This window comes from Punctularia strigosozonata, assembly GCF_000264995.1.
Source record: "Punctularia strigosozonata HHB-11173 SS5 unplaced genomic scaffold PUNSTscaffold_6, whole genome shotgun sequence".
NCBI lineage: Eukaryota > Fungi > Basidiomycota > Agaricomycetes > Corticiales > Punctulariaceae > Punctularia > Punctularia strigosozonata.
In genome coordinates, this window is record NW_006767438.1 from 1,330,143 (window position 1) to 1,340,972 (window position 10,830).

General features: G+C 50.4%; 4 protein-coding genes across 4 annotated transcripts; 1 reads left to right on the forward strand and 3 right to left on the reverse strand.

Annotated features, from left to right (window-relative positions):
• Nucleotides 1-263: 263 nt before the first annotated feature.
• PUNSTDRAFT_102696 (uncharacterized protein) lies at nucleotides 264-1,929 on the reverse strand (the record flags this gene model as incomplete). Its single annotated transcript, XM_007383780.1, has 15 exons — nucleotides 1,900-1,929; nucleotides 1,793-1,842; nucleotides 1,678-1,745; nucleotides 1,573-1,621; nucleotides 1,450-1,513; nucleotides 1,374-1,383; nucleotides 1,280-1,323; nucleotides 1,198-1,223; nucleotides 1,111-1,145; nucleotides 1,034-1,058; nucleotides 961-988; nucleotides 873-912; nucleotides 692-820; nucleotides 569-631; nucleotides 264-470 (listed from the first exon to the last, which is right to left on the reverse strand). Exons 13-15 carry the CDS (start codon nucleotides 806-808, stop codon nucleotides 264-266), a joined length of 387 nt encoding a protein of 128 aa, XP_007383842.1. The 5' UTR covers nucleotides 809-820; nucleotides 873-912; nucleotides 961-988; nucleotides 1,034-1,058; nucleotides 1,111-1,145; nucleotides 1,198-1,223; nucleotides 1,280-1,323; nucleotides 1,374-1,383; nucleotides 1,450-1,513; nucleotides 1,573-1,621; nucleotides 1,678-1,745; nucleotides 1,793-1,842; nucleotides 1,900-1,929.
• A 1,744-nt stretch (nucleotides 1,930-3,673) lies between these two features.
• Nucleotides 3,674-6,807, reverse strand: PUNSTDRAFT_120545 (uncharacterized protein; the record flags this gene model as incomplete). The annotated part of the gene is made up of 10 exons (XM_007383781.1): nucleotides 6,621-6,807; nucleotides 5,775-6,557; nucleotides 5,103-5,722; nucleotides 4,978-5,052; nucleotides 4,639-4,915; nucleotides 4,350-4,585; nucleotides 4,209-4,288; nucleotides 4,071-4,151; nucleotides 3,830-4,010; nucleotides 3,674-3,765 (listed from the first exon to the last, which is right to left on the reverse strand). The coding sequence occupies exons 1-10, from the start codon at nucleotides 6,641-6,643 to the stop codon at nucleotides 3,674-3,676; spliced, it is 2,448 nt and encodes an 815-aa protein (XP_007383843.1). The 5' UTR covers nucleotides 6,644-6,807.
• Nucleotides 6,808-7,031: 224 nt separating this feature from the next.
• Nucleotides 7,032-7,298, forward strand: PUNSTDRAFT_29020 (uncharacterized protein; the record flags this gene model as incomplete). Its single annotated transcript, XM_007383782.1, has 1 exon — nucleotides 7,032-7,298. A coding segment is annotated over one exon (267 nt), but the record flags the coding sequence as incomplete, so codon positions are not given.
• A 2,246-nt stretch (nucleotides 7,299-9,544) lies between these two features.
• PUNSTDRAFT_31268 (uncharacterized protein) lies at nucleotides 9,545-10,003 on the reverse strand (the record flags this gene model as incomplete). The annotated part of the gene is made up of 3 exons (XM_007383783.1): nucleotides 9,545-9,640; nucleotides 9,690-9,815; nucleotides 9,869-10,003. Coding segments are annotated over 3 exons (357 nt in total), but the record flags the coding sequence as incomplete, so codon positions are not given.
• Nucleotides 10,004-10,830: the final 827 nt, after the last annotated feature.

Here is a 10,830-nt window from a genome sequence, read left to right on the forward strand (position 1 = left end):
TGTGAAGACTAGTGACAATATGGGTTCAGGAGGCGTACACGCTGCCCACCAGCAAGATTGTATCACAGACCTCGGCATCGTACTCCAACCTGCGACGCGCTTCGAGGCCCCTGTCGTCTGCTGTCATAGTCTCTATCTTGATCTCGATGCCGCGGTCGGTGTGCATACTTCGACCAGGTTGACGCAACTACCAATAGCGAGATAGTTCAATAAAGCTTCTCGTCGTGACCCCGCTGACAGAGAGGTGCACACTTCAGACTAGCTCAACTCACCCCGAGTACGCTGGATCTCACGGTGGTGGTGTTGTGGCTAAACCCGGTCGGGAACATGAGACTCATATTGGGTTCAAACGCGTAGTGCCTTATTTGGTCGCGCGCATTGAGGGTGGCCAGCAGAGAGTTGATGTACAGGCGGCCCATGATATGATAGAGTCCTAAGCGTACATCAGTCTCTGGATGGTGAGCCATGCTCTGAGAGGAGGATACCGATATAAAGGAGGGTGTTCGGGAGGACGAGTAGCTGTGTCATGGTCAGCGCCGGCAGACTCGCTCTGGTATATCAAGCTCACAGTGACCAGCGTGGCGATTGCGCACATGCTCGTTAATATTCCCGTGTTAAGGACGAATAGCATCTAGCCCCCAGCTCGTTCTATCAAGGCTCTACAGGCGTCGGGATGATATAGTGAACTCACCAGTCTGTTTATCAAGGCCCTAGTGTTTCGGAGTGAACTACGCTTCGTGCGGTACAATATCGTACACAACGATACAGCAATAAGGATATCGCTGGCCGCGGCAAGGATGACGATCATCGAAGACAGGACCTGCGAGAAACGTGTTTATCTTGCATTCGATTTGTTAGTCAAGTAATCTCGCCTTGTGGGGTGCAAGGTCTGCCCAGACCTTTGCCCCTAGACTGCACAGTAACAATCAGTTTGATCCCGCTAGAGATGCCGTAACATACGCTATAGTGGCGTAACCTGAACTGACGGCTGCGAACAGTTAGGTCTGAATCACCATCGGGCAAGAAAACTGACCGAACTCGGCAACTATAAGAATGACCTTGAAGGACGCTTCACCTGGATCCGATATGAACACCAGAAACATCACGTACGTTGAGAACGGTCAAAGGAATGTTCTTATTGCTGACTAAGTCGAGATATAAGCATCAATGCTTAGGTGGACATGGCAAAATCCTGACGTGTATAAATCCTGAAAGTGAAGAAACTAGTGCGATTTCAGAAGAGAGCGGGAAGCGGGTAGCTAACATGGCCATGACTGACCTCTTTACAAGCAACGCGGTGGCCCCGTTGAAGTAAAGTTCCACCTATCTCTCAGCGTTAGAAGTGACGGTTACTGAGCATTGGATGATCTCACGGTGTTTACTCTAGTGACATAATGACAAGTCAGGTCAGAGAGCTTTGCAGGAGAAACAGCACATTGGGGGACATACGCAACGATTTGGTTCAGAATATCCAAGTTGTTGAAGTTCACCACCGTGTAAATGAACAGCGCCGCTACCGATATATTGAGGCATCAGCAAATAACACGTTCTCGTTGCATACACTGAGCGTACCGGTGATGAGAAATTGGTGAGCAGTGTCGGTCAGAAAGCTGGTAAGCACCTAGCATGCCGAATTCAGGATTGAAATAGAGAAAACTGTGAAGGGGAGGAACTAACAAGACCCTTGATGTACCATGGGTCTGATGGATAAGAAACGCAGTACAGCCAAGTCTGCACAACCGTGACTGTGAAGTGTGATTAACTTGCGCAGATTTGCAACGAACCTTCATACCTCCATAGAGCACGGAAGCCAGAATCACGCCGAAGAAGAGAGCACCGATGCTGTTGGAAGCGATATTCGAACAACACGTCTGATGGTACGGAAGATGCAACACTTACTTGCCCAACACAAGCGAAGCCTCTTCGGCATTCATCATCAATAAGACGTAGGCTTGACGGGCGAGAACGACGGTGGAGGGCAACCTCCGGCGTTATGTACGATCGAGATTGTATGGTTGAATTTCCCAGTCGCAAGCGTATTGAGGCCGTAGGGAGCAGATCGTTGAGAAGGTCGCTGAAGGTGGCCCCATTCCATCCGAGAGACGTAAAGCCGGTTTGACACCGTGGCTACTCATGCGATGGCGGCACCCGACAGGCTGGGTGAAGGTTATGAGTATAATGACAATATATAAATTGTGCCGTTCACATGTGATCCAAGCCGTGGGTAGCTCGCTCGCAAGTCGATGCGGGCCGTGGGACGTCCTGGGCCCGATGTGAGTTTCCGTCCAAACAGACCGCTTCCTGCTCCTGCTACTTTGACTCACACAGACCTACTCATAGAGACCCAAAGAAGCCATCTTAACGCGAGTAATTGAGCTCCATTCTATACATCCCGAGTACCAATCTCAACGGACTGCAACGGCATTCGCTAGGTCGGTAAATGCTCGGCCCCAGTACACAATCAAGGTTCCTCCCGGATCTGCGAATTGCGATCGATATGCAAGTTCGTAGATATGATCTGAGGTGCGTGGGCCGGCTGCTAGTCCATGAGTACTTCCACTGGTCAATCGAGGGAAATTGATACCTCAGGAGTTAACATGAATAAACGTTGTCGTCATATCAGAAACCTCAAAGCTCTTGAGTGGCTTGTGATCGGGGGCGAAAGCGAAGAGGCAAAGGCGCTACTGAAGATGCGACTGAATCGGTGTCAAGTTGTGGTGAGTATTCCGCAGTATAGCCCGCCCACGGCGGCACTCACATTCCTGATCTTTTAACTGGTAGCCGGTCCTGTTTTGGCTATTAGCAAGATCGCACCCCTTGGTGAGTTTTGTGAAAATCGTTGCCATGGAATCTACGATGATTCAGTGGTCGATCGCTTATTCAGTGCTGCGACGCTAACAAGGCGGATGTCCCCTGTGCCCCTTTCTCTGCCTAGTCAACCCAGGACCTCGTCTTCCACCTGTACGCTCGTCGGACAGGTGTAGCCTCTAGTTCAATGACGCTTATGCCCTCCGAACTCCGATGGAACTCCACCGCAGTGCTTCTCGTTAACCATACCGCGGAGTGAATGATATGGAGATCTTCTGGGGCACCTTATCTCATGCAAAGAACTGACAACCGCAGACTGCAGGCTATCTAAGGTCTATTCAGGCAATGAAGTCAATATCGCTTGGAAGTACTGTGTCTTTTCTACGTACCAAGTGAAACGTCGCGAGCAATGCTCGCAGGTGGAAGCCGAGGAGTGAATTGGTGCGTGTTCATCCTGATCATTACGATTGTCTTGACGTGATTATATCAACGGATAGTAATCAGCAGGGTAGGTTCATTGTCTCTCGAAGAAGCCTCGCGGTGCATACCAGTTTAGACAAACTTGAGTACGATTACACGATCGTATCACGAAGACGAGGGTCCTTCCCATGAAACATGAGCGCGCACCACTCTCTCACCTCAAGAACCCCTGAGAGCGCGCAGCAGCGTGACACTGCAGGATCATACAGCTCGGGTGATAATATAGCCCTCGAGGGCGTCAGACGGAAAAGGTGCATTGACCAATGCGCAAGCTGCTCGGAGGAGGGTGTACGAGGTTAGAATACTAGGGCACACCATTCGATAACGTTCAGACATGGCTTTGCCGTGTTTCTGTCTCTGTCGGGGGCACGCGTACGCCTGTTATTCATCCAACGTGCCTACTGCGCCGGGCGTTTTTGATAGTCCCGGATCTTTCAAGTGATGCTCGTACACCTTTGATCGTCTCTGCAATCTCTCCTGGGGAACAAGGTCCTTTAGAAAGCGTACTACGTGCGAGAATGCACGAGCTCTGGCAACGTACTCGCAAGATCGGGGGACTCTGCTTCAAACTCAAATCGTTTCTTGCCATCGTCACGATGAACAACAAGTTTGAATGTTGAAGATGATTTGTTTGATTGTTGACATGCGATGTCTTTCATGTGGTACGACATGGTCTTCCCGCTTTCGAATACGGCCTTTGCGCGCCCCGAAGAAGGCATAATCTAATCGTGTAACATGAGCCTAGGATCGAATGAACGAAAGTGATAAGGTCTCGAACGCACGTGGATGTAAGCACCATCAATGGCAAGAGTGCGTTCTTGTCTGCCCACGAGCATATTTGTTTTCTTGTATATTGTGTATTTCTGTTGTAAGCTCAGCTAACAAAACACATCCATGTACCACGAAGTCGTCGAACGAACCTTATACGCAGTAGTGAGGTCTACTCCTGCCCCGAAGAGCTGCTGTTCAGGAATTTCGGACATGCGCTTGAAGATCGATGCTGTACATCAAATGCGAGGAGATGAGCATCTTTACACTCCCGTGATCGTAGAGCGTATTACCATTGGGGTCTGTTGTGCGTCCTGTCCTCTTCAGTTCATCGATGCCGAAGGAGGGAAGCATCGACTTCTTGACAAGGACTAGGTCAGAAGTACCTTGCAAACTGGCCACAGTCCTGTCAAGGGGTATGAGAATCTTCTTTTCCCCTTGCGCGATTAGTAAGGCAAATTCTTTCGGTTCCAAGTGACGTTTCCGGCAAATGAGCTCCAATGCTTCTTGGAGATACATTCCCGCAGAGCTACGCAATGAGTTAGTGTGGACATTGACCTTTAAGCGGCAACAAAGGCTTACACAGGTATTGTCGTGGAGACATGAACTGAATCGACGGCGTCTGCCACTCTTACGCGGAGGAACAATTGGGGTCCGTGCGCAGATGAGGGACCCAAGCTGGAGGATAGGCCAACCGAGCTCAGCGGCATAGAACCAGCAGAGATGCCAGATACAGATGCCGCAAGCGAGTGCTGGTTCGGAGTAAGGTTTGAGGTAGACGCGTCCGACCTCTTCTTCGCAGGGGCGAGCCGAGCAGTCGGGCGCTGTATCTTACTTTCCAGAATCTTGTTCTGCTGAACTATAATGTCGAAGGTAAGTTGTGAGCGTGTAAGCAATTGCAAGAAGAAATGGAAAGCATACTTTGTTGGGGAGATGCTTCTAGTACAGCATATGCGTCGAAATTGAACTTCGAAATCTTTCCTGTGCGATCCGGGGCTTGATTTGGCAGTAAGAGTCGCGCCCTCGACAAGCCTCATGCTACTCACGAGGAAAATCTTCATCCACCTCGCCGTCTTCCTCAGCTATACGCATGATCCAGCCAACCGTACTCATTCTGACCTTCCACTTCTCCCCGTCCTCCCCATCACGATCTGCCCACCCCTCCATCCCGTTATCCAATTTCGGCATCCACCCCTCCTCCCAGTAGTTCCACAGCGCGAAGCCAAGGACTTCTTCAACAGTAGCATCGCGTTTGACCATCAGTTCCATGGGCCGCGACGGTGACATAGACTTTGGGAAGAAAACCGTGATACTGGTGGCCTGGCTGGAGGTTTCACCTTTGCCAGACACTGCTCCGTATAGTTCCGAAAACGGATTCGTGGTGGAGGAGGAGGATGCAAGCATGGCAGAGAGCGCTGACTTCCCGTGAACTGGGACAGGTGGTGGTCGCTGTTTAATGAACAGCTCTGAGTCGTCAATGGTGGAGCCGGTATGGAGCTGTGAAGTTGCCCTCGGGAAAGTTTTCGGCGGAAATACTTCGGCAACAGGGGAAAGTCGTGGACGATGTCGAGGAGGGTTGATGTGAGGAGAATGCTCCGGGGCAGAAGAAGTGGTGGAAGCGGCGTCCCATTCGCTTCCGGATGGTTCATTACGGTTGTTAAAATCGCTTGATTCAGAGGTCAGTACCAGTGGATTAGGAGTATCGAAAAATCTCGTACAGATCGAAATCATCCTCATCCAAATCATCTTCTGCCTCGGGTACATCTTCGGCGTCGAAATCACTCATCGCATCATCCGACTCATCCGATACGGGTTGAGCTCTCTCATCCTCGCTGGAGTCGCTTGAGCTGGACAAATCCGGGTTGAGGTCTCGAGCGGTGGCTGCAGGTACCCCCGTCCGACTGGTTAACGCACGCTGCCGAGCCATCATCCGCTGTCGTCTACGTGCTTCCATTTCCGCAGCACCCTTGAACTTCGGGACGAATACAGGATCTTTTGCGGGGGCATGCTCTGATACCGTCACGCCCACTGCAGCGAGAGGGGTAGCATCGGGAGTAGGCCCTTCCACCGCGACATGGATGGAAGCCACGGGCGAATGTTTGGATGCACCGCCTACAGACGAGCCATCATCGGAGCGAGTAGTAGGTGCGAGGTCGTCGCCTGCTAAGCCGCGAGAGATTCGTTTGACCGAACCTCTCCTTCCGGAGACCCTCATGCCCAATGCGCCGGAGCGAGTTGGGCCTAAGATCGTCTGAGTGTACTTCAGTCCCGTAGCCCCAGGGAACCCTGAAGGACGGATAGAGTGCGACGATGGATCTTCGCTGTCAGATGGTTCGGGGGAGGCCGTTGCGAGAATCTCAGGGAAGCGAGACGTGTCAGAAAGGCCTGCAGCCAAGATATGTTGATTTAGGGCATGATTGGTGGGGAATGACAAGATGCGCCTGGCATACGGGTCATCGACGTTGCGAAGATAGTTGAGCCTGATGTTGTGTATGAGAAAGCTGGGGATGTACGTGGTATGTCAACGTATTGCACAATGAACGACCAACATGACAAAGCCCCACTCGGTGTCACTGATCAGGGACATCTTGTCTGGACAAAGAAGCGATCTCAAGAGGAGTACTAGGTCTCTTTCTGTGAGGTCGACTACACCACCAATTGTGCCCGATATCGGGTCTGCCTGGGTAGGGTAGATCGAGCCGTGGTTGAGTGCCAGGTGGCGCCGATGTCGGGTTGTAACGGAGTACTCCGTAGTTTAAGGGCCTGTTCGGTAGCAGGTCCAAACAGCGCTGAACGCCGTTCAGCGCTGAAAAGCTGATAATCGCGCAGTGCCACGTGCACACGTTACAGGCGTGGGAGTCACGCCCTGCGTCGTGATTCTGGTGGTTGTCGCGATCACTCTGTATCATACTTTCTATAACAATATGCCACCCGTACAAGACAATTATACAAACGAGGAGCAGAAGAGGCTCATCTTGGTTGCTGCGGTGACTGCTGTCATCAATACCATCTGTGCTGCTGTTGCAACTCCACTTGTTGATCGTATTCCTTATCACACATCTGCTCTTTCTGGATATGGATGGGTCTTGGAGCTCATCGATGGGCATCCTGACAGGATCAAGAATGAGCTTGGCATGCAGAAGCATGTTTTTCTTGGTCTGATTGCCGCACTTCAGATGGCAGGCCTTTCAGATTCACGTAATATCACCCTTCGGGAGAAGACAGCTATTTTCTTGTACATGTCTGTGACTGGACTCCGGATCCATCATGTTGCTGAGTGGTTTCAACACTCCAATGAAACTATATCCCAGTTAGTACTCAAGATCAGGTTGTTTATAACAACCACTAAATGTTCCTCCTAGGTACTATCGTGAAATTTGACCGCCCTCACTCCATTCCCCTTCTACAACACCTACGTCTATCTCCCAAGTCATGATGCCCCTGTTCCCAAGGCCATAAGAAGAAATCCAAAATGGTTTCCCTACTTTAAGATTGTCCTTGGGGCTATTGATGGGACTCATGTGCGGTGCTGCCCGTCTCTGGAAGAGTGTGCACTAGCACGTGATCGCAAGGGCCAGGTTACACAAAACTGCCTTGCAGCATGCAGCTTGGACTTGCGGTTCTTATACATCCTTAGTGGATGGGATGGGGTTGCATCAGATGCACTCATGTTCAGTGATGCTCGCACCAGCAACTTTCCGATACCACCTGGGCGGCAGTACCTCGCAGATGCTGGATTTGGCACCTGTGATGCCCTTCTGGTCCCGTACAGAAATGTCCATTATCACCTTGCAGAGTGGGGGTGTGCTGCAGTCAGGTGAGCTCTAGCTCAGCTTCAGTTCTTCAGTTACTGACGATCTGATAGACCGGAGAACAGTCAGGAATTATACAATCTATGTCATGCCAGTGCTCGTAAGGCTAAGCTCATGCACAATCCGGGAACATCACATGATTAGCATGACATTCCGGAAAAAGGCAATTTACGGCTGCTTGTTTGACGTGTCACCTCGTCGTCATCGTCGTTGCTCACTGTACACTCTCCGGGACTCCTGAGCCTTGTCTTTGATACTGCCACCTACGGATTTCCCAATATCAACACCGAACTAGCTGTGAAATGAGAATTCGGACAAAGTCAGAGCGGTCTCATCGGGGAAATGCAATGCAGCTGCATCATTGGAGGTGAAGCAATTCACTGTTTCTGTAGGCTGGTAGTCTAGTATAGTCGGATGTACGTTGGGTAGATTGAACGCAGCTCGTCGTCGCGGAGGGACAGTCATTTTTTCCAAATTAGGACTGTGACGGTGATGTGACGTAGCTCACGTGATGTTCTCGGATTGTGCATGAGCTTAGCCTTAATGTGGTTGAACGTATATTTGGTATCCTCAAGCGTCAATTCTGGTATATTTTAACCGCTAGAAATAATGATATGCTGACTTTTTGTCTCAGGATACTGGACTGTCCTCCAGAGTTTGACATGAATATTCAAGCTCGAATACCTCCAGCACTTGCTGCCATTCACAACTTCATTCGTCAGCATGACCTTGGCGAACTCGGAGATTTTCATGATATTGTCAACAATGTACCTGTCCATGATGACCTTGGCAAACTCGGTCATGGACCAGCAACACGGGCTGAATGCCTCCGTGTAACAGCAGATCGGGATGCAATTGCGGAAGCCATGTGGGTTGATTATCAAGCCTACACAAGACAGTACCACTATGGATAGCTACTTGCTATGTAGTACTGACTATTAAAGAGAATTATTGAATGCTGTAGTTTGGGAAAGGAATGATATCTCGCTCAAGCGCCATTGCAACCACAGCTTGCGCAGTTCTCCATCAGTCAGACCGAGGTAAGTATCAGCATGCTTGACATCATTAGTGAACAAGTCCACAAGCTCCATCTTCTCGAGTCCCGTGAGATGAGACTCGAGTTCTTGAAGCTTGTGAATAGGTGCATGTTTGCGATGCAGCGTAGCATGAACACCATGGATATGCCCTGACAGAGCAGCCGCAATGGTCTCACCAAATTCGCTGAGATTCGTGCCAAGGCCATTGATAGCTGACGAGACGGTGTCACGAGCTCACTTGGAGCTTGGCGTTGGGGCCGAGGTTGACTCCGCCCGATATTTCTTGTTCGACAACAAAACAGATGGTGCTATCGAACATGGTGTACTGCTCCGGTCACTGGTTGCAGGTGTCATGCGAGGTGGAGCCTGAGGAAGCGGCCCAGCACCTGGATAAGACAGAGTGCAAGGTGGCAGGTCGACATAGGGCAAAGGCGAAGCACGGGGTGAAGGTATTGACTCCTATAGAACATGATGTCACTCTGGCAACACGTAAGACAAATGGTGTACCCAATTGTCTGGTGTTTTTGCCCTGTTTGGTGTATTTTCAACCTCTGGCTCTGCGACTGGTTCTTCCTCGTCATCGACCTTATCCTCCAATGAAGAAGGGACATCAGCAGATGCCATAGCCCCTGGGTGGAAGACATTTGCTCCACGGACACGAGTGGGCATAAGCGCAATCATATCCTCCCACCACTCCCAGCCCTTATTTCGGAAAGGACTAATCTTCGGCTGTTTCTGTTTATGGGCATTCAGATGCCATTGAGATATTTTCTGTATGGCATACCTTGCAATAGGCCCGCCATGGTGCATCTGATTCTGCAGTAACGTGGGCGCCGGTGTGAGGATCAAAGGTGAACCCCGATAACTTGTCATTCAAGGTGTCACTGATGGCGTTGTATGTGTCCCTGAGCTGGAAAGACAAGTCAGAACGAGCAACAAACGGCACAAGCACATAAAACACACGGCCTGCCATTTGTTCTTGCATGACCTCGCTGACTTCTGTTTCCCCTTGGTACAAGTCGTGTTCAGGCTTGTAGCCAGCTCATCATAATGCTTCTCTTGAAAAAGCATGTTGTCGCCTGCCTTTTCACGGTTGTCTGAGACCTATTTGAGCAGCATCTGGACATCTGTATCGGTAAAGTGGACTCTGCCCGAAGACTCCTGGGACTGAGCAGGTGTTTTGGGACCTGGAGACTGCTTGCGACAAGCCATAGAAGTGTTTTCTGCGTAATGACAGTGTAGTGGTAGATTGTTGCGAGCACGCAGGTCCGTAGGAGTCGAGCGACGACGAACGGCGCGTGCAAATACGCAACGCAGCATGTGACTGATTGTGACGGTCACCAGAGGTCACATCGCCGTCATGCGCGATTATCAGCTTTTCAGTGCTGTTTGGACCTGCTACCAAACAAGCCCTAACCGTAGAGTAAACTTAGAATGGTCGCGGCGGAGCCGCTGTCGCGCGTAAGAAGTGCAAGTCACTTTATAAGTGAAGAGACTTCCGCCTGGGTTCCCGAGCCTTATCAGAAAGCTGAGGACTATCCAGTTGAGTTCGGTCTTATAGATAAGAAGGAGACGAAGGCGAGAGAGCAGAGGTGAAAGTATGAGAACTGATAGCTAGATGTGACGACTTGAAGAGATAAAACAGAAACGATAAGACTGAATCCCACTAGGCAACGGTGCTAGGGCAATTCAGAATGAGGCAATTGACACGACGCAAGAACCCGAACTACGTTACATGAAAACGGACTGTTTATATACTAATCGAATGAGTCACTGTTGTTACGGAGATGAAGGCTGCGCTGCGAGGCTACGCTATGAGGCTATGTTGGAAATCGATGGCATCCTGAGTATCTTGACTACAAACACCTTCATCTAGCTACCATCCGATGGTAGAATCTTGTCACGTTGATGAACCACGCAGCCTC